The sequence below is a fragment of the Calypte anna genome, chromosome 4B, assembly GCF_003957555.1.
Source record: "Calypte anna isolate BGI_N300 chromosome 4B, bCalAnn1_v1.p, whole genome shotgun sequence".
Classification (NCBI taxonomy): Eukaryota; Metazoa; Chordata; class Aves; order Apodiformes; family Trochilidae; genus Calypte; species Calypte anna.
Genome location: NC_044249.1, coordinates 21,877,075 through 21,902,007, shown reverse-complemented (window position 1 = coordinate 21,902,007; position 24,933 = coordinate 21,877,075). Strand labels below are relative to the sequence as shown.

Genomic DNA, 24,933 nt, shown 5'->3' with positions numbered 1-24,933 from the left:
TGTCCTCTGGCTCCTGCAGCTCTGCCACCACGGGCTTGTGCTGTTGTGGCTGCTGGTTCCTGGGCAGAATTTCCCCAGAATTTGGGTGTTAAACAACTGAAACAAAACTGAGCAGGAATGCTGGAGGAACGGCCTCTTCCCACCCCGTGGAGAGGAAGGGGATGCTCAGCCATGCAAAGAGCCCACAAGGATGGGCTGAGCCATTTCATCTCCCATCCAACGGCCCAAAAAAAAAAGAAAAAAACTCCAGAAAGAGAATTTGAAGAAGACAAAGATGTTCCCCAAACAAGGATCCTTGGCAACGAGCAGCCACGGTGGTGGGCTGGGAGGGTTGAAGCCATCTTCCCACCCTGGAAAGAGTTATCACCCTGTCTCTTTGGGCAGCCAAAAAAATGTCCTTAAGTAGCACCTTCTTGCCCGTGAGCTGGCCCCGGGGCTGCCACTCACTAAGGCCTGCAAGAGTTTTGGGGTTGGTTTGGGGTTTTTTTGTTTATTTTTGTGCGTGGGGCCGGCGTCTCCGTTGCTCCAGGTCCTGGCAACAGATTGGGTGGGTTTGGGGTCCCAGGATCTCCGGCTCCATCCGGGCAGGAAAGGGAATGTGCTTTGTGGTTCCCTGAAGGTCTAACAGCCTCCTTCCACTTTGATGTGTAAAATCTTGGAGAAGCCAGGTCTTTTCCTCAGGGCCTTGGAAGAGGGAGCAGAGAGTGTGGTTGGTGTAGGACCCGGCAGCCTGGACAGGACATCTGACATCCCCACCCCAGGAAAAGCCCCCCCTGGTCCCATCCCCACCACCTCATCCCCCAGGGGTTTGGCTTCATAGAATCCTAGAATTGGCTGGGTTGGAAGGGACCTCAGAGATCATCAAGTCCAACCCTTGATCCACTCCCACTGCAGTTCCCAGCCCATGGCACTCAGTGCCACATCCAGGCTCTTTGGAAAGATCTCCAGACACGGAGAATCCACTACTTCCCTGGGCAGCCCATTCCAATGCCTGATCACCCTCTCCAGAAAGAAATTCTTTCTCATCTCCAACCTAAACCTCCCCTGGCACAACTTGAGACCTTTTGTGCCCTCTTGTCTTGCTGAGAGTTGCCTGGGAAAAGAGCCCAACCCCCCCCTGGCTCCAACCTCCTTTCAGGGAGTTGGAGAGAGTGATGAGGTCTCCCCTGAGCCTCCTCTTCTCCAGCCTCAACACCCCCAGCTCCCTCAGCCCTTCCTCACAGCAATTCTGCTGGATCCCTTCACAGCCTCCTTGCTCTTCTCTGCACCTGCTCCAGCACCTCAATCTCCTTCCTGAGCTGAGGGGCCCAGAACTGGACACAGTTCAGGACTGGCTCAGCTCCTCTTGATTCTGGGAGATAACTCTGGGCTGGGTTTCTCTTTGGTTACAAACACCATTTCCAGAGGGCAGCAGGAGTTTGGGGCAAATGACATCAGCATCCACAGGGATGTCAGGACCTGGCCAGGATGCCCAGGGCAGGGCTGGAGTCCCCATCATCCCTGGAGGGGTTTCAGAGCCCTGGAGATGTGGGGATGAGGGACATGGGGTAATGATGGCTTTGGAAATGTTGGGTTAAAGGTTGGACTTGATGGTCTGAAAGGGCTTTTCCAACCCAAACAATTCAATGATTCTATGAGAACGTGCAGGGGCAGGGGAGAAAACCCAATTTCTGCTTTCACAGGTGGACTTTAGGTCACTTCATGGTGTCCAGCAAGTTGGTGGAAGAGGGAAGAAGGAGGGAACAGCCCTTTTGTGCCCCTAGGGAGCAGTGATGGGCAAGAATTTGTCCTCAGACCCCATGGGGACATGAGGCTGGTGACACACGGGTGACCTGGCTATGGCATCCCTTACCTGGAGTTTGTTGACCATTTCTTCAAACATCTTCTTGGCTTCAGGGCTGTGTGGTTCCTTGAAATAATCCACAATGCCCACCTGCACAACAATGGACCTCAGGTTCCGGCACACACCTGGGGACAGAGAGCCCACCTGGTCTCACCATACCTGGGGGGGGGGGAAATGTCCTCCCCACAGCCAGGATGGACCCTGAAACCCACCCAGTGCTCCTCAAGACCTTATGGAGATGGGGAACCTCATCCTGGAGGTGGGGGACACCTGGTTTTGGTGGCTCCATAAGGAGGATGGTGGTCTGTGAGATGGTTCCTCCCAGTTCTGCAGTCCTACTGCTTCCTTGGGAAGCCCTCACCCTTCCTCCCTCTTGTTGCTACTCACTGTTGAAGTGAAGCAGAGCTTTGGGGGTGACTGGTGTGGAGGTCAGCACCAGCATCTCCAGCCCCTTCAGCCCCTCCCGACACATCTCTGCTGCGACCTCCTGGTTGATCTCCACCACGTGGTCCAGCTCCAGGACCTGAAGCCTCATGCAGTTCCGAGCTAGAAGGACAGAGCAGCCACCATCAGCACCCCGTGGAGAAGGGGTGAGGACACCCAATGGGAAGGGGGTGGTAGGAGGGATGGGTGGCAGCAAGGAAGGGCAGGGTTCACCCATGGTCCTTGGGGTGGGCTTCTCCATGGGGATCCTCACAGAACATCTCCTAAGGGTATGTACCCTGCTTCCAGCAAGGTCTCCTTCTCCTTGTCCCATCAGAGGAGAGCTTCCTACCTAAGGAGGACAGTCCCTGGACACCACAGCCTGCTCCTCCAATGCCCAGTGCCCTCAGGTGGGGCCAGCACCTTCCAATCATCTGAAGGCAGCGGTTGCTGAAACGTGTTGGCTGCTGGCTGGGGAGATGAAGGAGAAAGAGCTGGGGAAGGATGGCAGGAAAGTTCTCCCCACCCACCCACCCACCCATCCCCACCACTGCTCCCGTGGGTGTTGCTGGGGATGGGACCTCTCCCACCCCCCAGCCTGGGTGTTGCCAGAACAACCAGGACAGGACAGGTCCAGGCACTCTGTGGGGTCCCTCTGCTGCCCACCCTCCACCTCTCTGGAGATCTGAATCCAGGAGTGGGAACCTGGACCTCCATTCTGGGAGGAGAAGCCCACACAGGCTCAGTTTGGTTGGCAAAGACCTTTAAGATCATCAAGTCCAACCATGACCACCACAGTTCCTCCTGGTGTTACCCCCAGGGAAGAAAGCAGCCCCCAGGGACTTGACATCCATCCACCTTCTGTGGCCATCACCATACTGTGATGATGATGATGATGATGATGATGATGATGATGATGATGATGATGATTCCCTGGTGTTCCTGCTAAGAGGCTTGGCATGCCACCAGCCTCCCAGGACAGGGAGCAATTCCCATGGGATGGAGCCATGGGACCTGCTCTGTGAGCTCCTGAGCACCCAGGTGCTGCAGGCTGGGCACCCACCAGCATCTTCACACCCCCAGTTGTTTTCCAGAGAACAACTGCAGCTGTCTCCTGAAAGTGACTCAACACCCTTCTAAAAGCATCCAGGAGCTCAGACAAGTGTTTGATGTTCAGATCCTCTACCAGACCTGTCACAGCTCCCCTTTCATCTCTGGGTGTTAGCAGCCACCCAGGAAAACATTCCCAGCTTGGTAGGGAGATGCCTCCACCCAAGAGCTCCCAACCTTCACAGGGCAAGAGGGAGCTGAGCCCCCAGTCCCCCAGAGTGACCTCCAGCATTGCTGCTCATCCCATGAGGACCCTCCCCAAGCTAACCTGGCACCCAAGTTGGTGTCCCTCACACTCAGCCTGGCTTCTCCAAACACGACTCTTACCATGGATGCAGAGGTGCAACCTGGAGGGAGATGATATCCCTGCAACCTGCTCCAAGGGCCCAGATGACTTCGTGACCCACGGGGTCCGTGGAGCTCCTGGAAGAAGACAGAGGACACGTGGTGGCCCCCGCTGGCAGCTCTGCTGCCCCAGGGGCTGTGTCTGCAGCTGGAGCTCCAGATGGGGTCAGTACTTGTGACCCACAGTCTGCCCACCAACCAGACCATCCCAACACCAACCCATGCAGGAAGGCTGAGGGCATCTCTAGCTGGAATTGTGCCTACGGAGGTGCCACGCCAAGAAAAGTGGGAGAGGGTGATGGTGAGGCTGGAAGTGAGGTTGAGGAGGAGTTTGGAGGCAAGGCTGAAGGTAAAGGCTGGAGGTGAGGTTGGGTGGCTGAATGTGGGGTTGAGGGCTGAAGGTGAAGCTGAAAGTGAAGGCAGAAATCTTCCAGATGCAACGGTGGGAAGTGACTGAGCTGAGCCTGCCAGGCCCTGTACCCTTGCAGAGCAAACACAAGGTCCCTGCAGATCCCCTCGGGTTGGTTTCACTGCCACCCGCCCAGCCTGGGTGGAGAAGGTGCCAGGTGGTGGTAAAGGTGTTCCAGCTGATGGGTGGGAACCTCCAGCCATGGGAAGAGGCTTCTCCATGGCCTCTGTGGTTGTGGCACCACATCTGGAGGTGGCTGTTGGCCAAACGTCACTGCAGGGGGTTGTCACTGCTCCTCCTTTCTGGAAGTGTCAATCCAGACTTCCTGGGATGCTGCTGGAGTCAGGCAGGGCTGTAGTGGAGCTGGAGGTTCACCATGAGTTGTGGCACCCGTGGGGTGCAGCCACGCTGTCTGGCACCCAACTTTTGTGCCTCTGGCTTCTTGCACAGAGCCAAAGGAGCAGAGATGTCAGAGAGCACCATCCTGGTGCTGCCAGCCCAGAGAGAGGCCCCTGGCAGCTCCACCACACTGGGTCACCCCCTGAAGGTGGAGGGCACACTTCCTAAGCCTGAGTGACCTACTTGAGAACTTCAGGGGAGCCTAAAAATAAGTGCTGGGTGTTGAGTGGTTCACACATCTCCACTGGAGCTGCCTGCCAGGACCCCCTTGGCACCCAGCGGGATGGGTTCAGTAGAGCAGGAGTCAGTCACACGTTAAAAACGTGCCAGGAGCACTTGGGATTTCTCTGGCACCCTTAGAAGGGCCAATGGAGGAGTCCTTGGGTTCAACCCAGCACTACTGGGCCTCCTCATGGTGGGAGATCCCCAGATCAGGGCTGGCTGTGTGTGCTTTTCCACCTGAAGTATTCTCCATCCTGGGCTGGGTAAGGACACCCATTGGCTGCAGGTGACATAGATGCAGAAGCTGATGTGGTCGTCTGCAGGGTGCAGAGGAGCAAGGATCATCCTCCTTCAGAGTGCAGGAAGGCTAAATCCTCTCTCCACAGGAGGCAGAGCCTCATCAGAAGGTTGCCAAGACCAAGGAGCAGTCAGTGAGCTCCAGCAGGACCTATGAGCTCCTTCAGGGATGTCATACATGTCCCTTGTGTCCTTCTTCTTGGCCAGGGTCTCCAGGTTGGGTCATAACAATCCCATGGCAGAGCTGTTCCTCCCTCCCAGGACAGAGGGCTCTTCTCCCCATCAGGGGGTGACAGTCAGGTGGGACATCAGTGAGCCCTGGTGTTGGTGCCCCTCTTCTTCACCCTTCTCTAACACAGAGCAGTGTCCCCACACCAAGGCCCTGGTCACACCTCCAGCTGGGCTGAGGTCGGTAACAGGACGGTGGGAATGGAGCTGGAAGGGAAACATCTGCATGGGAACATGCCAGAAGAGGATGAGAGTTGTACTGGGGACACTGGGGCTGCCACTGGGCAGAGGACAGGGAATGGTCCTTCCCACCTAGCCAGATGTCCTGGGGTAGTGACAGGGACCGGCGATGAGCATCAGAAGGTTCCCAAGACATCCTATGGGTGTTCTCAACTTTCTCCCAGCCAGAAAACCACACGGTCCCCTCAGGTAAGGTGCTGGTGGTGTAAGGTGTCACCTTACCTGTAGGTGACAGCCTGCAGGGCCCTGCAGTAGCAGCTGGCCAGCCAGAGGGAGCGGTCGGTCAGCACGTTGGGGCAGTGGGAGATCCGAAGGATGAGGAGGTTGCTGCCCGTTGCCTTCAGCAAGGACTCCAGCCCAGCTTCCAGGCAGCCCCTGCCAAGGGATGGAGGCAAAGTCAGGCACAGGAACCTCCTCAAACCATCCGTGGTCACCCCAGGGGGGTGATGAGCCTGTGGGGATCTGTGGCTCCACAGCATCCAAAGGACCTGGGTGTGTGATGATCGGTGGAAACGGGATGTTTGGGAGCATCATCTGAGGAGATGGCCTCAAGTTGTGCCAGGGGAGGTTTAGGTTGGAGCTGGGGAACAATCTCTCCCTGGAAAGGGTTGTCAGGGCCTGGCCCAGGCTGCCCAGGGCAGGGCTGGAGTCCCCATCATCCCTGGAGGGGTTTCAGAGCCTGGGGATGTGGGGATGAGGGACATGGGGTGGGGGTGGGTTATGGTCTGAAAGGGCTTTTCCAAGGAGGACAGTTTGGTGATTCTGTGACTGTCTGTGGAGCTGTGGGAGGGGGTTGCAGGGGACATGGGGACTCACCGTGTGCTCTTCATGTACTCCTCCTTGCTCTCCTTCTTCCCTCGCTGTCGGGGTTTGAGGTTCTGGAGGGTGAGGGAGTGCATCTGGGTGCACCACTGAGACAGCATGGCCAGGAACTGGGGGGACAGGGGTGGCTGTCACCAAGGGGTGCTCATGCCACCCATCCCTGGCTGCCCTGGAGCAGATCCCCACACAGACACACCCACGCCCACGGGGACATTTCTGCACATGCACAAACATGCCATGAACATGTGAGGTCATGAACACACGGGGTCACGTGGGGATGTGCAACAAAATCACGGGGGGGTGACCACAAAAGCAAGTGAAAAGGTGAGCACGTGTGAGGGTGTGCCCAGAAGTGAACGTGCAACACATCCAGCCACTGGAGCCCCCAAAACAAGGAGATGGAGCTGTTGGAGCAAGTCCAGAGGAGGCCATGGAGCTGATCCAAGGGCTGGAGCAGCTCTGGAGTCAGACAGAGAGAGTTGGGGGTGCTCAGCCTGGAGAAGAGAAGGCTGCAATGGGGAGACCTTAGAGCACCTTCCAGTGCCTGAAGGCGCTCCAGGAAAGCTGGGGAGGGACTTGGGACAAGGGAATGGCTTTAAACTGGAAGAGGAGAGATTTAAACTTTGGGAAAAAATTCTTTGATGTGAGGGTGCTGAGCCCCAGGGTACCCCCAGAAGCTGTGGCTGCCCCATCCCTGGCAGTGTTGAAGGTTGGATGGGGCTTGGAGCACCCTGGGCTGGGGGAGGTGTCCCTGGGCATGGCATGGGGGTGGGAATGGGATCCTGAAGGTCCCTTCCTACCCAGACCAGTCTGGAACTTCACATTCCCGTGATGATGAACAGCACAACAACCAACACAAGCCAGATGCTTGCACCCTGGAAGAAGGGTCTCAGCCCGTGTGGCACCATCCCCATCCCCAGTACCTTGGAGGACACCCTGGCGTTCTCCAGCAGCACCCGTGTCCACACGGCCGGGTGCCGGGCCACGAACTTCCAGTCCTTGCACACCTCGGCCGCCCGCAGCAGGGTCTTGGTGTCCAGGTAGGTGAAGATGCAGAAAAGAGCCGCCCGCATCTTCAGCACCTCGGGGCTGATCACCTCGCTGGAATGGCCCGGGCTGCCCCTCTCCAGCCGCCCCACTTTGCCCCCGGCAGCTTCGGTCCTGGCTACGGGACACCCCCCATCAGATGCCACCACCAAACCCCTCCCTTTCCCACCTTTTCCCCCCCTTCCCCCCGGGCATAACCCACGGTCCTCTCACCCGTCAGGCGGCAGCTGGGCCGGGACGCGGAGGACCCGGGCGCTTCCAACTCCCAACCCTCCGCTTCGGATTCGGTGGTTCGGGATCCCACGTCCGAGATGTCCCCTTCCTCCCCCTCGGTGCTGTTGCGGTAGGGTCGGCGGTGCCAGTTCTGGATCGCCTGACGCCGCAGCCCCGAGCCCCGCGCCGCCTCCCGACCCGGGTAGGGGGGTCCCTCGGAGGCCTCCTCGGTGGGACACGGCTCCGCGCTGTCGCTGTCGTAGCAGCCCGAGCTTTGGGACACGGCTTTGGCCCGGCTCGAGGCCCTGGGGGGAGGGACATCCATCCCCTGCCCATCAGCTGATGAGCATCCCATGGAAAACCCCGTGAGGAGGCTGGGGCTGGGGACTCACCCGGTGCTGGAGGAGGAGCGTTGGTTGGACACTCCGTAAGGACCGTGGATGGCTGCTCCGGGACCAGGGTGCCGGTCCCTCTGCAGGGAGATGGGATGAGGGAAACCAGCATGGAGAAACTCAACGTGAGGGCGGTGCAGCTGAGGGACATCACCCAAATATCCCACCCGGTGTCAGGGATGTGTTGGGATGAGGCCATCCCCAAGGGAGCAGCTGAGGGACATCACCCAAATATCCCACCCCGTGGCAGGGATGTGTTGGGATGAGGCCATCTCCAAGGGAGCAGCTGAGGGACATCACCCAAACATCCCACCCCATGGCAGGGATGTGTTGGGATGAGGCCATCCCCAAGGGAGCAGCTGAGGGACATCACCCAAACATCCCACCCCATGGCAGGGATGTGTTGGGATGAGGCCATCCCCAAGCAGGATGCAGAAGAGCATCTTCAGCATAGCTTTGGGAACACACACCCGCCCAGAAGAAACCTCTCTTTGGGATCCCCCCCACCCACAGTCACCCGTTTCCCCACAGGGACGAGGTGGGGGTCCCTCCACCTCCCCCCTCAACCCTTTGCAGCCCTCAGAGAAGCCACACGAGGTGCCCGTGCCTGTGCCCGTGGAGGTCCCGGTCTGCAGATGGCTTTGGTGCCCGGCGTGCCGCAGCGTCCCAAGCTGCCATTTGGGGTTGTGCCACAGCTGCTGCTGATGATCTGGAGCTGCTTCTCGGCCCGGTCCGCCCGGTCCAGCAGCTCCTCAATGAAGTGCTGGAGGCGAACCTTGGCGTTGGCCTCCCGGGCAGCTGTCTCCTTCAGGAACTGATCGATCTGCAGCACCTCCCTGTGCAGAGGGACCACGGGAAGTTCAGACTGGAGACTGGGAGAAAGTTCTTCTGGGAAAGGGGTTGTCAGGCCCTGGTGTCCCCATCATCCCTGGAGGGGTTTCAGAGCCCTGGAGATGTGGTGCTAAGGGATATGGGGCAGTGGTGGCCTTGGCAGTGCTGGGTTCATGGTTGGACTCAGTGATCTTCAAGCTCTTTTCCAACCCAAACAATCCTCTGATTCTGTGGTTGACATCCCAACCCTTTCCCACCCATCCCTCTTAAGCTCCTCCAGCCTGGTCTGTGAGGTGGGGTGGGGGCTTAAGGATGAGACACCCACCCATGCCCACCCACCTGTGCCCACCAAGGAGCATGAAGCCAAAGGTAGGGCCAACCCTAGTGCCATAAATCCTGTTGCTGCTTATTCGTTATCATTTAATTACTAAATAATTGTCCCCCCAACTGCCATCTGCAGGGTGACCCCCGTGCAGCTCCCCAGGGGTGACCTGGGGAGGCTCCTGGCCAGGGAACCAGGAGATTTGGAAGGCAAATGGGGCGCTGGCCCAGCGGGTGTCAGGTGATGCTGATGGTTATCACCAGCACTTCTCACATTCCCATGGTGGAAAAACACCCCTGGAGAAGCCAAAGGAGCCCGGGAGCAAAGAGCCTCCCATGGGAACAAGGTCCTCAGAATGCAGGTCCTCAGCTCCTCATGGAGCTGGCTGGGAAATGTCCCCTGGAGTCTGAGGATGGGGACAGTCAAGGGACAGGAGGGTTTTTCTGGAATCCCAGACTGGTTTGGCTTGGAAGGGACCTCCAAGATCATGTAGTCCCAACCCCCTGACACCGATGGTGTCCTAGGACATGGCCTGAAGATTCAGCGAGAGCGTTGGGCTCTTGGACCTTGCCACCCAGGACCCATTTCCCCCACCCCACAGGCAGGAGAGGGGACAAAGGACTCACTGTTGCTTGCGGGTGAGCTCCTGCTCCTTCTGCACCAGGTCCTGCTTGAGGGAAGCCAACATCTCCACGCTGACATCCACCTGGCGGGACAGCTCGGAGGCGCGGTCCTCCAGCTCCTGCTTCTCCCGGCTCAGCCTCAGGCTCTCCTGCTTGGCCTTCTCCAGCTCCGAGCTCTTGCGGTCCAACTCCACCTGGAGCCGTCCCACCTGAGAGGCGATCTTCTGCTCCACCTCCTCCGTCAGCTTCTCCAGCCTCTTGTCCACCTCCAGCTTCTCCAAGGCTCGGATTTTCAGGCGGGCCAAACCCTCCTCGTAGGCAGCGTCCATGGCACCGGGTGGACCTGGTGCCGGAGCCACCGCTTTGCCCCGTCCGAAGATCTCCGTCAGGGGGATCTCGATCTCATGGACGTAACGGGGAGAAGGGGAGGAGGAGGAAGGGGCTGGCTCCAGCTCCTCAGCGGGGACCAGGTCGCAGGAGAAGCGTTGGTCCTTGCCTTGGAAGGACGTGCTCTCAAAATAGTCCCGGCGAGCGGCCGGTGTCAGCAGGGCCCCGTCGGCGGCCAAGGGGAAGACGGCGGCGGCGGCATCGCAGATGCTGTTGGTTTTGGAGAGGACGTAGAGGGTCTCGTAGGTGTGGTTGTACTCCAGGTGTGCCCGCAGGGAGGAGAGGCTCCGGAAGCGTTTGTGCTCCCCGCAGCGCGGGCAGCGGTAGGGAAGGTCCAGGGAGGCCATCCCAGCCCTAGGGCAGAGGAACCCCCATGGCCCCGCTCACGGCGCGGGGCGGCGGCACCCGGGGGGAAGTGGGGAGCAACCCCTGGGGGGGCTGCGGCTCGGTTGGGGCATGGTGGGTGCTGAGACTCGGGTGGGAGTGGAGGGTCTGGTGGGTCCTGGGGGAGACGTCAGCATCGGCCAGGGGCTGGAAGAGATAGAGGGGTTAGTGGTGTAGGGGTGGTGAGGGCCCACAATTCCTCCTTGGACCTTCTTCTCCATCCCCTCTTTGCCTCCATCCTCCCTTCCCGTGTTCCTCCCACTCGTGCACATCCCTTGGGAGGGTGAACAGTGCTCAAGAAGGTTCACAGCCTTTGGGAAAGTCCGAAACCCTTGGGAATGGGCATGGTCCTGGGGAAGATCTACAACCCTTGGGATGATCTAAAGCTCTCGAGAAGAATCACAGCCCTTGGGAAGATACACAAGCCCTGGGAAGAGCCCAAAGAGCCTTTGGGAAGAAACAGAATCCTTGGGAAGACCTACAGCCTTTGGGAAGATACAGAGTCCTTGGGAAGAGCCCAAAGAGCCTTTGGGAAAATCTACAACCCATGGGAAGATCCATACCCCTAGGGAAGATCTACAACTCTTGGAAAATTCTAAAGCTCTTGAGAGGATTCACAGCCCTTGGGAAAATGCACAATCCTTGGGAAGAGCCACAGCCCTTGGGAAGATCTACAAACTATGGGAAGATCCATAACCCTAGGGAAGATCTACACCCCTTGGGAAGATCTGCAACACTTGGGGAAATTTACAGTCTTTGGGAAGATCCACAGCCCTTGGGAAGATCTGCAATGCTCAGCAAAGTGCAAGCCCTGGGATGATCCATAACTGTTGGGAAGGTCTCACCACTCCTCGGGGCAGGTGAACAACCCCTGGGAATGTTCACAACCATTTGAGAGGGGTAAAGCTGTTGGGAAAGTGGACAGTCCATGGGAAATCTCTCTCCATCCTCCCTGAGCTTGCCACAGCGGGGTGACCCAGGTGGTTTCTTGCCCAACCACCGTGCCACGAGCCAGAGATCTTCAGAGCCTGAGAGCATCCCCCTGCCTGATGTTGGAGCTGGGATGCTGAGAGCCACCTCCTCCAAGGGAAGGGTGACCCAAGTCCTGCTGGATCAGCCCCTGGATTAGATACTTCTCCAGCCCCTCACCACATCCATCAAATCCCATTGCTTGTCCCCTCTGGGGCTGTGGGACCCCCCTGTTGTGTTCTTCTGGTGACACAGAGGACCTGGTGGCTTCCCATGCCTGGGAAAGTCAGGATCCCTGGGGGCACCTGGTTTAATCCCCCAAAAAGCCTCTCCAAGACATTTGGGGTTGGAAGGGAGAACCCCACCCTTGTGGAATGGGATAAACCAGCAGAATTCCCAAGCTCGGGAGGCAGAAGCACCCATCAGGGTGCATTTTTGCAATGCTTCCAGCCCAAAGCACCCAGGGCACCCATGGGTGGGAGGTTCCCTTGCTCATCCCTCTGCCATGTCCCACAAAGGGCTCTCCCCACCACCCAAAAACCTCTCTGGGACCTCCTGCACCCCACAACCACCAAACCCTCCCTCCAGGGTGGAATCTCCTGTGGCTCAGCAACCCTCTGGCCACGAGGTTGAGGAAACCATTTTTTGCTTTAGTTTTAAAGGGGAAAAAAAAGGAATAAAGGCAAAGGATCAGTGGAAAAATAACGTGAATAATAATAATAATAGTAATAATAATAATAAAAAGGGGTGGTGGGAGGGTTCCTGGAGCTCCTGGATGTGTTTTGGGGTGGTTGCAAAATGCACCCTGGGATATTCAATCCCTGGGGAACACAAAGCAACTTCAGTGGGTGCTGAGGGGATGAGAAAGCTCTTTTTCCAGCCCTAGGGATGGAGCCACAGCCTCCTGGTGTCCCCCATGGCTCCAGCCTGGAGCTCTCCCCATTCCCCATCCACATCCCTCCCGATTTCCCACCTGAAAGTCCAGGCAGCATCCAAGCCCATCCAAACCCTCCCATCCCTCCATCCCCGGTCCTCAGCACATCCTCCCTTGAGCTCAGGACACCTCCTCCCTCTCACCCCGACAGCATCCAGCGGGATCGAAGGGTCGGAGGAGCAGAGTCCTGACTCCGGTGGCCATCCCGATGGAACCCGGAGCCTCGGGAGCTCTGGGCCACCAGGAGGTTGCAGGAGCCGCGGGTGAGACACAGCCCCGAGCTGCTTCAGCATCGCTACCTGCTGTTCATCATGGAGCCTTTCCTCGCATTGTTTAACGTTTTGCCTGCCCGTCCATTTTTTTTTTCCTTTCCTTCCCCCTCCCCACCTCTCTCCGAAATAAAATAGAAATAAATAAGAATTAAATTTTTTTTTCTTTTAATTTTAAAGAAAGGGGGAAAGAGGAGGATGGAAGGGAAGGATGGAGGATGCTGGCAAGGTGCTGCCTTGTCCCCATCCTTGCCCGGCGGAGGCTGCGATGGCAGCGGGGTGGGGGGTGTGGGTTGGGATAAGGTGCAGGGAGGTGGTGGATGAAAATCCGGGATGCAGCTCGCATCCCCCACAACCCTCACCTCTTCCAAACCTGGAGCGAGGAGCAGCGGAACCCTCCTCACCTCCTGCTTTGTCCCCTCCCTGTGCTCATCCCCCCCCACCCCTGGCTGGGGGACCCACGACCCCCGGGGGGGTGAGGAGAAGCCCCCAGCTCCCTCCTCAGCATCCCGCATCGCCCCGTACCTGCTTCTGGCCGCCGACCTCCGGCTCCTGGCTCCTGGGCACAGGGCAGCATCTCCTCCCGTGTCCCCACCGGCTACCTCTGTCCCCAGCTGTCCCCCCACCCAAGCGGGTGGGCACCCGTGGGTGGGTGATGGAGCCCCGGGTGATGCACAAAGGCTGCTGAGAAGCTTCAGGGCTTTGTCCGGGCTGAAGGATGGTGGCGAAAAGGGCTGGAACCCCGGGAAAGGGAGGCAGGAGACAGCCCCTCCATGCCTGCCGGGCCCTGGGGAAGGAGGGAGGGTGGTGGCTGCGGGAGGAGGAGGAGGAGGAGGAGGAGGAAGGGAGGGGAGGCTGAAGGCCCCGCTGGGCTGGCAGGAAGGCTGCTGGGCACCCCGAGGGCTCAGCGGGGGGTGTGCATGGCGGGATGGAGGGATGCGGGGATGGAGGGATGGAGGGATGGAGGGATGAAGGAGGGAGGGCGAGCTCTGGCAGCCGCCTCCTCCTCCTCCTCCTCCTTTGCAGCCTCAGCCCGGAGTGTTCCTGGCTGCCGCTTCCCTCCCGCACAGCTCCCTCTGCCTGTCTCCCCACGAACACCCGGGCTCTCTCTCCGCCATGCGGCAGCTCCGCGGCCTCAGCCCGCACCTCCTCCTCCCCAATCCCACCCGTGTCCTCCCCCCTTCTCCCTGCCCCCCGCTGGGGTCACCCCGGAGCATCTCCCCTGGGAAGGAGGAGGGCAGGGGGGGTTTGGGAGGTGTGTAGGCACCTGCATTGCTCCTTCCCTATCCTGGGCTGGATCGACAGGGCACCCATCCTGGCTTGGTCCTGATCCACTCCCTGAGCACCCCAGCTTGGTCCTGATCTCATCCCCCATCACCCTGGCTTGGTGCTGAGCCAGTCCCTGGGCACTCCAGCTGGGTCCTTGGCTTGGTCCCCAAGCACCCCAGCTGGATCCCTGGCTTGGTTCTGATCCATTTCCTGAGCACTATAACCCGGCCCCCAGCTTGGTCCTGATCTTGTCCCCAAGCACCCCCACTTGGTCCCCAACTGATCCCCAAGGCCGCTGACTTGATCCTTGGCTTGGTCCTGATCCAGTCCCTGAGTACCCCACTTGGTGCCCAACTTTGTCCTCAGCTGGGTCGCTGGGCACACCTGGTTCCTGGTTTGGTTCTGATGTGGTCCCAGAGCACCCTGGTTTAAACCTTGGCTTGGTCCTGATCTGCTCCTCCCTCACCTGGGCTGGTTCCCCAGCATGGTCCCCAAGGCCCCTGGCTTGATCCTTGGCTTGGTTCCGATCCATTTCCTGCACATCCCAACTTGTTCTTCAGCCAATCCCTGCTTGGTTCTAATCCAGCTCCTGAGCACCCCAGCTTGTCCCCTACCTTGGTCCCCATCTGGTCCCCAAGGATCTGAGCTCTGTCCCCATCTGGTCCCCAAGCACCTCGGTTTGATCCCACCCCTGAGCACCCCAGTTTGGTCCCCAGCACCCAGGGCCCTCCCAGAACCAATGTGGACCCAGGGGAAGCAGCCTTGGGACCAGGATGCTGCTGGCCTGGGCTCAGGTCATTGTCCCCATCTCCAGCAGCCCCAGCTTTTGGGGTGCAACACACAAGCACCCAGTGCCACCCAAGCTACCTTGGTGGGTCCCCCCATCCCTCATCAGCTCAGGTGGGTGGGCAGAGGGTGAAGGCTCCAGGTGCCCTCACGGAGCTTTTGGGCTCAGCTTCAGTGATTGATGCAATTTGGGAGGGGTTAATAAAGGCCTCAGGCAGCAGGAATGAGCAGGAGAGGTGTAGGGTGGTGTGGAGGGTTCTTCACAGTCTGGCAGGAGGTGACATCCCATGGAGAGGGGACACACCTTTTCCTGAAGGAGACCCAGGTGCTGCTGTCCTCTGAGCTGTCCCTACAGAACAGGTTGGTTTATTCTGGTGCTCTGTGTCCCATGGAATGGTCCCCACGCAGGATCAGACTCATGGGATGGTTCAGCTGGGGGGACAAGAAGGGCTTGGGGTTGGTGGGTGCCCAGCCAAGGGGCACAAGCACCCTTGGGTGCCATGAGCTCTTTGGGACACACCTGAGGGGGTGTTTTGGACTCCACCCTTAATGAGGGTTTCTTCTGGCCCCTTCCCCCATCCCACTCCTGCTGGAAGTCCTCAGGGACCCCATATCTCCTGCCCAGCTTCCCAGCCCTTCTCTCCCACCCCATGACACATGGATTTTGCTGGGTCAGTGGTTTAATGGGGATTTAATAGGATTTAATTCTTCAGAAAAAAAATTGCTGTGAGGGTGCTGAGCCCCAGGGTGCCCCCAGAAGCTGTGGCTGCCTCATCCCTGGCAGTGTTGGAGGTTGGATGGGGCTTGGAGCACCCTGGGCTGGGGGAGGTGTCCCTGGGCATGGCAGGGGTGGCACTGGATGATCTTTAAGGTCCCAACTCAAACCATTTGGTGATGGAGAGGGAAACCATGCTCAGCACCCTTGCCCTGCCTCAGTTTCCCCTCTGCAAGAAAAGGCCAAACAGCCCCAAAACCTCTCAGCATCCATACCCATCACCTCCCCTCCCACCCCTTCTCCTCCCATTGGAATGAAAGCCCAGGGCAGCCCCAATCCTGCTGAGCACCTCCCCTGGGCGGAACCGGAGCTGATGTTTAACCACGGGAGGTTCTGCCGGCACCTTCCAGGCTGCAACATCTCCTGAGCCAGCTGCCTGATGGGTGATCCCAGGAGAAGGGAAACAGCATCCCTGGGATCTTCCAAATGCCAAAAGGGAGGGAGGAAACGAGCCCCCCAGCCCCCATCCTCACCGGGGGCTTCATCCTCCTCTGCCCGATGGTTCCTGGATCATCTCCAGCCCCGGGGATGCTCCAGGTTGATCACGGGGAGCAGGACTTTATTTCACACCCCCCCCCCCCCCCTTTTTTACACCCTACAAGAACCCAGGAATCTGGGCTGTGTTTCGGGGTCCCCTCCATGCACCCCATGGATCTGGATCCCAGTAGGATGGGAATCAACCCAGAGCCCCTTCCTCCTTTTCAGAGAGGGACCCCCCAGCAGGGTGAGGGGATCCCTCCTTCTCCTGGGCCACCCACCCCAGGGCTTTGGGGGTCCCCACCCCCCCGATGTGTTGATTGATTTTTCTCTCTCTGCTCGTTATTTAAAAAAAAAAAAGTGTTTTTTTTTCCCCCCTCTACATGGGAGCTCGAGGTCAAAAGAAAAAATAAATCCATGAGAGAAATGCCAGCAGTGGCTGCTGGAGGGGAGGGAAGAGCAGAGAAGAGAGGTCGTGGCTTAGCTCAGATCTTTAATTAGAAAAATAGACACAATTTGATAAGATTTTTTTTTTTTACAAACAGGAAAATAATAATAATAATAATAATAATAATAATAATGCCATCACCTTTCCAAAGGGACTGTTAAGCACCAGACTGCTGGATCCTGGTGGCATCTCTCTCCCTGGGCAGAAAAGGTCCCTGGAGCCCCAGCCCCCCCACACTGGTCACTCAGTAATGGGGGGGGACCTGTGCTGGCAGGGGACCCACAATCTTCTCACTCCCACCCCAGGATCTCCAAGGGGCTGGGGAGATCTCAAGCCCATCTCGGTGGGGATTTGTTTCTTTCTGTCCATGGTTGGTTGGGGGATTTTTGGTTTTTTTGTTTTTTTTCTTGCTTTCCTCCTTCCTTGGAACAGGAGCTCTGCAAATGGTTCAGTTTGGAGGTGGCTCTGGAGCTGCCACTTCTCTTCCAGCACCGTGGCATCACCTCTGCCTCCCTGGTATGGCCTCATCTGCCATCACCTTCTCCTGGGAAGCTCTTCCCACCCCACTTCTTCCATGAGGAGCTCAGGGGGGGGAGATCACCCCAAGGAGGTTTTTCCCACCCCATTTCTTCCATGAGATGCTGAGGGGGGGGAGGTCAGCCCAAGGAGGTTTTTCCCACCCCATTTCTTCCATGAGATGCTGAGGGGGGGGGAGATCACCCCAAGGAGGTTTTTCCCACCCCATTTCTTCCATGAGATGCTGAGGGGGGGAGGTCAGCCCAAGAAGGGTCTTCCCACCTTTCTTCTTCCATGAGATGCTCAAGGGGGAGATCACCCCAAGGAGGTTTTTCCCACCCCATTTCTTCCATGAGATGCTCAGGGGGGGGAGGTCACTCCAAGGAGGTTTTTCCCACCCCACTTCTTCCATGAGATGCTCGGGGAGGGGACTTTAGGGAGGTGGAGGTCACCCCAAGGAGGGCCTTTCCACTCCACTTCCATGAGATGCTCAGCAGGAGGGGTGCCACCCCAAGGAGTCTCTTCCCACCCCACTTGTCCCATGAGATCCTTGGATTAAACCCTTGGAGAAGTCACCCCACAGAGTCTCTTCCCACCCCACTTCTTCCATGAGATGCTCAGGGGGGGGAGGTCACCCCAAGGAGTCTCTTCCCACCCCACTTCTCCCAGGAGATGCTCAGAGGGGTGGGTGGGTGGGTGTGGGAGGACACCTGGGTGGAAACGCCATCTCCCAACCCCTGGACTTGAAGCTTCAGAGTGTCCCAAAGGACAGACCCACGGAGAAGAACCCCAAGCCCTTGAGTTTCTCCTCCGTCCTTGCTTTCTGCTTCAGGTGGACCTTGCTGTGCCTCTTCTTCTCGTCGGAGCGGGCGAAGCGGCGGCCGCAGGTGTCACAGGAGAAAGGTTTCTCCCCCGTGTGGGTCCTGATGTGGGTGGTGAGGTGGTCACTGCGGCTGAAATTCCTCAAGCAGATCCTGCACTGGAAGGGTTTGTGTCCCGTGTGGATCCGGAGGTGCCTGTTGAGCTCATCCGAGCGGGCGAAGCTCCGGATGCAGTTTTCCACGGGGCAGGAGAAAGCTTTCTCGTGGGGTTTGGGGCAGAAGCATTTGGAAGAGCACTTGGTCCTCCGTGGCTTCTTCTTGGGCTCTGCCGTGGTCGTGGGGGGGTTGGGGGGCAGCAGGGAAGGGAGGGAGGAAGAGGAAGGGTGGCCCAAAAAGTCCGTGGGGGGGATGGAGGGCGAGGGGTGAGGATGGAGGAGCTCAGCAGAGCTCAGGAGGCCCGGCAGGACTTCGGGTTGGGCCAAGGAGGTGTCAAACTCTGGCATTAAGGGAGGAGGAGGGGGGAGGTTGTGGAGCTTGGTGTCAGCAAAGTCCCCTCGGGCTTGGAAGTTCTCGGGCTCACAGGGGTAGCCCAGCTGGGTGCTGAAGCAGGGGGTGTCCTCTGGCAGGCCTCCCAGCTCTGACTGGCAGCTGATGGACAAGATGTTCTCCATCTTGGAGCCCGGAGGATGGAACAGCCCCTGGCTGCCTTCCCCAGCTGGGAAATCTTCAGGAGAAGGGTAGCCGGAGGGCAAGTAGGCCTGATGCTGGGTGATGGGCTCCCACTGGGCACAGGAGGCTTTAAACTTGTCCAAGGGTGGGGAAGCAGAAGGCAGCTTGATGTCCTGCTTGTTGTCCAGGAGCTTGGGCTGGAAGAAGCAGTGGGAGGTGGTGTTTCCCAGGGTGGGTTGTGCTGGGAGAGGCTGAACCCCCTCGGGTGTAGGGAAGGAGCTGTAGCCCTGCTCAGGGAAAGGAGCCGGGGTGGTTCCGTTCATCTCGGGCTGGCAGGCGGCGTAAAGGTCCAGTTGGTTCTGAGCCACCTCGGGGCAGGGGTAAAGAGCATCCAGGTGCCTTTGGTGGCCTTCGGAGGAGGAAGAAGAAGAGGAGGTGAAAGGGGAGATGCCCAGAATTCCTGACATCAGGTTGAAGAGAGATTCTTGGTCCTGGGGATGCTCTGGGACCGCCTTGATGAAGAAGCTGCCGGTGTAGCTGAGGGAAGGGGAGGGCTGGGTGCCCAGGAGGGGGTAATCCAGCACCCCACTGCTCATCGGGGTGCCCAGTAGCTCTCCTGGGGACACAGAGGGGACAGTAATTAGAGGGGTAGAGGGGTGTCAGGACGGGGAGGGGCAGGGGGAGACGGGGGCTACAGCTGGAGGCTGCTCCTGCGTCACTGCCAGGTCCCCATCCCAGGGGGATGGCCCTGGGTGGCACCCCCACCCCCTTTCCCAGCAGGACCCCCCCAGCCTGGGTTAGGAGGGGCTGTCGAACCCGCAGCCAGGGGCTGGGAACAGGCTGAGGGCAGAGGAGAGGGAGATGCCCAAATCCTGGTTGTAAGGGTCACCTCTGGAGGGGTCCCTCATCCCTGCCCGGCTCACCCCCCCCCACCCCATCCTCTCCCAAAACCTCTGCCAGGTCCTTACCTCCCAGAAAATCGGCCTCTGCCAGAAGTTGCTGCTCAGGCTGCCCCAGACCCTGCAGATCTCCGGTTTTCAGCTCGCAGCTCTCCTCGTACTTGGAATAAAGAGGATCCGGGCAGGAGAAATCCAGAACGTTGAGCATCGCTCCTGGAGAGACGGTCAGAGAGGGCTGGGGGGGGGCTAAGGGGGAGAGGGGGGGGGATGCTCGGGGAGATGCTGCGGGACCGTCTGGAGGATGCTCCGGGGGTGCTGGAGAAGACAAACCCGAAGATGCTCCGGGGAGTGCTGGGATTAATCCGGAGGGATGCTGCGCGGTGCCGGGGGGGCAATCCAAATGATGCTCCGGGATGCGGGGGGGTTAATCCGGGGGGTGCTGGGGACAATCTGGAGCGGTCCCCGAGATGCTGGGAAGGAGGGGGGGGGAGGGGGCGATCCAAACGATGCTCCGGGGTCTCGGGAAAGAAGGGGGGGGGGGGGGAGGTTGATCCAAGTTGCTTGGGGCGATCCGAATGATGCTCCGGAGTGCTGAGGGGATAATCCGGATTTGGGGGGGGGGTGCTTGGGGGGGGCAATTCGAGGGGTGATCCGGAGTGCTCGGAGCGATGCGGGGGTGCTCAGGCTGGGTGCTGGGGGGGGATGCTGTGCCCCAGGGGGGGTGCTCAGGCTGGGTGCTGGGTGTGGGGGGGATGCTGTGCCCCAGGGGGGTGCAGGCAGCAGCAGCAGCAGCAGCCCGGGCGGACTCCCGGCTCTCCCTCCCCGCCACCCCCTTTATAGCCGGAGCGGGGCTGCTCCGACCCTTCCGCCGCAGCCATTTCTGGAGTCCCCAGTGAGGCTGCCGTGACGTAAATGCCCATATATGGACTCAGGATGTAGGCAAGGGAGTCCCAATAAGGAAATCTCTCCCGTGACGTGCTGCCCCTGCCCCCCCCTCCCATCCCTCCCCCTTTTCTGTGTGTTCCCCCCATCCCCCCCCCCCTTCCCTCCTCACGCTTCCATCTCTCTCTTTTTTTAAATTTTTTTTTATTTTTTTTTTTTAATAATAATCGCGATATTTTTACCAAATCGCTGGGGCTGGATGGGGGGGTGTCCGAAGCATCCCCTGCAAGCCTGCATCCCCCCCTCACACCGCCTGCATCCCTCCCTCCCCCCCCATTGCACACGCATGTGCACACACACACATGTGCAAGCTCCACGCGTGTGCACACGCAGGTTTGCTCTGCTCCAGCTTCCAGCTTTTTCCTGCACTTTTCCCGATGGGAAGGGAGGAAATGCTGGGCACCCCCCATCACCCCCGGCTCCCCTCCCAGCGTGGCTGCTCTGCCAGATTTGCATCTCCCCGGGCTCTTCTTAATCGCCTCCGGATATGTTCGATATTTATTTTTCCCCCACCCGTGATTGCCTTTTGTTGTTCTTGTTCCTTCTAGAAGCCTGAAAGGTGCTGGGTTTGCTGTTTCCCCCCCCCTTTCCTCCTCCCCTTTCCCTGCCTGGTTTTGGTTTTTTTTGGTTTTTTTTTCCCCGATACTTTCTCCTGGCATTTCGCATTCGCTTTGATTCGGGAAGCGGATGCCGGGCTCCTCCTGCCACGGAACAAGAAGCCAAAATTAAAAAAAAAAAACAAAAAACGAGAAACAAACAAAAAAAACCCAAAAAAAACCCCTACAAAACCCGGAGAAGCTGAAGGCTGGGGCCAGCTCCCTCGCTGTGTTTCAGTCATCTGAGTTCATGGCTCCCACCCAGCCCGGCGGGTGCTGGGCACGGCTTGGGGCTGGGAGAAGGCAGCTCCATCCTGCAGATCCCACCAGCTCCTCGTTTGCAGAGAGGACCCAACCCAAGCGGTGTTTTTTTTGGAAGGATCCCCCTGGCAGAGCTTCCCCCCGGGATGGTGCCCCCAGCACCCCCCTGAGCTGTTGAATTGGGGTGAAACCTCCAGTGAAGCCAAGCCTGGAGGTTGCTGCTTTCCCTGCCTGGGGATTCCCAGATTTCCGATATGGATTTGGAGCCCATCCTGGATGAGCAGTGATGCCCTGGGGAGCAGGTTGCCACCAGCACCCAGCTGGATGGGGAGGAAAAAGGCTTTCCCTGTTGGGTTGGGTTCAGATCCCCCTGGAAAACCCATCTCTCGGGATATTTTGGGTACAAAAGTGCTGTTTCTCCCTGCAAGGTGGGCAGTGGGAAGGTTCTCTCCACCATAGGGGCTGCTGGAGAAGGTTGTGAGATGCCAAGGAGCTGGAAAGGAGGAGGGGACCCCTCTGCATCCATGTCCATGGGGCCAAGAGGTGAGCAGGGCCCTGCTCTGGTGCTATCCCTGGCTCCCAGCAATGATTCATGGTGGGAAAATCATCCCCAAAAAATGGCCTAGATGATCTCTGGAGATCCCTTCCAACTCAGGGACTCTGAGAAATCACCCTGTGGTGTGTCTAGCAGCTCTTCCCCACCTTGGGACCAGGCTGCTCAGCACCTGGGTGGTGTTGAAAGGGTGAGAAGAAGCATCAAACTTGGCTGGGGGAATAGGGAATGTTTGGGAATGAGCTGGGAGGTTGGGGTTGGAAGGAGCCCAATGGGATGGCCAAAAAACTGGAGTTTCAGGCACGTCAAAGGGAATCCTCAGCCCTGCAGTGCTCGATGCTTCAGGACATCATGGGGACAAGGGTGACAAACAGGTTGAAAATAACCTGTCTGGGGCTACCAACCCCAACCCCTCCCTGCTGCTTGGATGGTCTGCTGGGTGCTGGTGAGATAACACCAGTGGATGGACCACAGGGTGGTTTTCTTCTTCACCTCTCCTTGGGGAGATGGAGCCAGCAGAGCTTGGTGCCACATCTTCCCTGGGATGTCAGCCTTTAGGATGTGTCTCTGAGCTGGAGTCCAGATCCCTGCTCTCCCAAGCTGTGCACGTCCCTGGGATGACTGCTGCCTGGACAAGCAGCTCTCCATTTCTCCTGGAGATGGAAAAAAGGTGGGGACTTTTTATACAATGCCATGGGAAGGTCCTCTGCCACCACCACGGGGCTCTTGGAAACCTCTCTCCATCCCTTGAATGTGATCCTAAAAGAGTGGTGACATTTCCATTCCCCAGCCATGAACACCAACAATTATTCCCTGGTTTACAGACACCTGGGAGTGCTCAGCTTGGCAGCACAGGGGAGAGGTGCTGCCTGAAGTCCCCTCTCCCTCTGGATGAAGGTTTTTCTTTCTTCTAAGCTTGAGAAGAGCAGAAACCTGATTGTATTAAAAATAAAACCAACAGTCTCCAGTGCCCCTCTTGGATGGCAGTGTCCATGGGAGGAGCCTGGAAGTGACACCACGCAGGAAGGAATGGGCAAACGTGATGGTGAGCACAGCCAAGCTCCAGGAGGATCAGGTGCTGGCACAGCCTTCTCCTTCCCAGAAGGGCATTTGGCTGGCAAGGAGGAGGGATAACCTTCCCTGGAGTCCAGTGTGTCGTCAGAAAAGAGATGAGGAGGAAATCCATGCAGCAGCCAGGTCCTTCTTGGGGAGGCACAGGAGCTGGGGCTCAGGTTTTGGGTCCCTTCTCTCTTTTTCTGGTTGCTGGGATGCTGTGGGAAGCTTTGCTTCCCAGAACCACAGACTGGGTTGGCTTGGGAGGGACCTGCAAGATCACCTTGTCCCAACCTCTTGCCATGGGCAGGGACATCTCCATCCCACCCTCTGCACCTTCCAGGTGGTGGTGGGAACATCCCTGGGGCAGAGAACGATGACCCAGAAGGAAGGGGCAGGTTTCGCTCCAGTGATGCTGGAAGCCTGAAAGATCTCTGAGCTTTCTGGCAGGGCTCAGGTTGCTCAGCCCCGAGACTGCCCATGCCCACAGCCCTCCAAGTGTGCTGCAGGCTGCCAGCCTGGGACTCCCCCTCTCAGGGCCATCTGGAACCAGCTGGCACAAGCAAATGACCCCTCCAGCAGCCAGGGTGAGTGTTTGCTTGGCCAGCTCCTTGCTGGCTCCTGCTGATCCATCCAGGGGGGAGAGAGTCCAGAGGAAGGGCATGGGGATGCTGGGAGGGCTGGAGCAGCTCTGGAGCCAGGGAGAGAGTTGGGGGTGTTCAGCCTGGAGAGGAGAAGGATCCAGGGAGACCTCAGAGCACCTTCCAGTGCCTGAAGGGGCTGCAGGAAAGCTGGGGAGGGACTTGGGACGAGGGCCTTGAAGGATGGGATGAGGGGGAAGGGTTTCCAGCTGCAAGAGGGGAGATGGAGAGGAAATCTTGGGGAGAAATTCTTTGGGGTGAGGGTGCTGAGCCCCTGGTTGCCCCCAGAAGCTGTGGCTGCCCCATCCCTGGCAGTGTTGAATGTTGGATGGGGCTTGGAGCACCCTGGGCTGGTGGGAGGTGTTCCTGCCCATGGCAGGAGGGTGGGAATGGATGATCCCTTCCCACCCAAACCACTCTGGGATTCTGGGATTCTCCAATGCCACCTTGGTCCCGGGGATCACCTTTTTGCTGACCACCCGTCCACCTTCCATGCATTCCAGCAGCACATCAACCTCCCCCCATACCCCCCAGTTTCCCAGTCTGTGCTCCCAGTCCTAGCTGGAGCATGTAAATCAAGCCTTAATTCTTCTGTCCCAAGTTCATCCCCTGGGTTTCATCTTTGGAGGCTTGCTCTGGGGTTTACCCTGTAATCCAGGGAGATTTTGGCACAAAGTTGGGTTCTCCCAGGACCTCCAGCCCTATTTAAGGGAGAAGCTACCATGGGAAGGAGGAAGATAATCCTCACCCTGCCTTGCCTTGCTATGATCCAGCAAGGAGCCAGGGGAAGGGCTGAGGAGCACTTTGCCCACCCAAGTTGCAGAGGAGGCAGCCCTGGGGCTTTTGGGGAGGGCAAGAGATGGGCAGCACTGATCTGAGGCTGGGATTCATTTTTCCAAAGGGATGGGCTGAGGATTGGTTCATGGCAATCCTCCTTTGGCACCCAATCTAGGGAAAGTGTCTTCTCCACAGGTTTTGCTCCAAGCTCCCAAATATTCATGGCTCAGGTATCTTCTGCTCTTGACCTGATGCCAAATATTTAGTGGATTTTTCCACTGTCTAACTCCTTTTTTGAACCCTTAGAATCCTCTGCCCCATGAGATGAGCTCAGCTTTAGGAGGAGCAATCTCTCCCTCCCTTCATTTGGGGCACATCCACAGCCCCCACCCTTGCAGCTTCAGAGGAGCCTCCAAGCAATGGGTGTGTGAGCAAGAGTTCTGCTGTCTGCTCACCTGGGGTTATGAATCCCCTCCTCCTGCTGATCAAAACCTTCTTGTGGTGCTGGAAAATTCCCTGCTGGTAACCCTAACACCTCCCAAGGGTGTTTGTGCTCCACATGAACCCCTGCATTACCTTTTCTATAGCTCCCACCTCTGGCTGCAGAGCATCTCCTTTAAACCACCCCCAAAAAGTCAGCCACAAAGCCAAGGTTCTTCTGTGAACCACCCCAAACCAGGACACTGAGGTGGGGAAGGGAGGAGCATCCCAAAAAATCTTGAAGGGGCTTCAGAGGGTGGG

General features: G+C 58.3%; 2 protein-coding genes across 2 annotated transcripts; both read right to left on the bottom strand.

Annotated features, from left to right (window-relative positions):
• Positions 1-621: 621 nt before the first annotated feature.
• On the bottom strand, positions 622-10,500 carry FBXO41 (F-box protein 41). Its single transcript, XM_008491084.2, has 12 exons — positions 9,770-10,500; positions 8,598-8,826; positions 7,991-8,070; positions 7,599-7,903; positions 7,262-7,503; positions 6,333-6,448; positions 5,739-5,891; positions 3,704-3,799; positions 2,619-2,737; positions 2,231-2,389; positions 1,853-1,968; positions 622-684 (listed from the first exon to the last, which is right to left on the bottom strand). Exons 1-12 carry the CDS (start codon positions 10,498-10,500, stop codon positions 622-624), a joined length of 2,409 nt encoding a protein of 802 aa, XP_008489306.2.
• Positions 10,501-17,731: 7,231 nt separating this feature from the next.
• EGR4 (early growth response 4) lies at positions 17,732-19,577 on the bottom strand. Its single transcript, XM_030450780.1, has 2 exons — positions 19,439-19,577; positions 17,732-19,086 (listed from the first exon to the last, which is right to left on the bottom strand). The coding sequence occupies exons 1-2, from the start codon at positions 19,575-19,577 to the stop codon at positions 17,732-17,734; spliced, it is 1,494 nt and encodes a 497-aa protein (XP_030306640.1).
• Between the last annotated feature and the right edge of the window lie 5,356 nt (positions 19,578-24,933).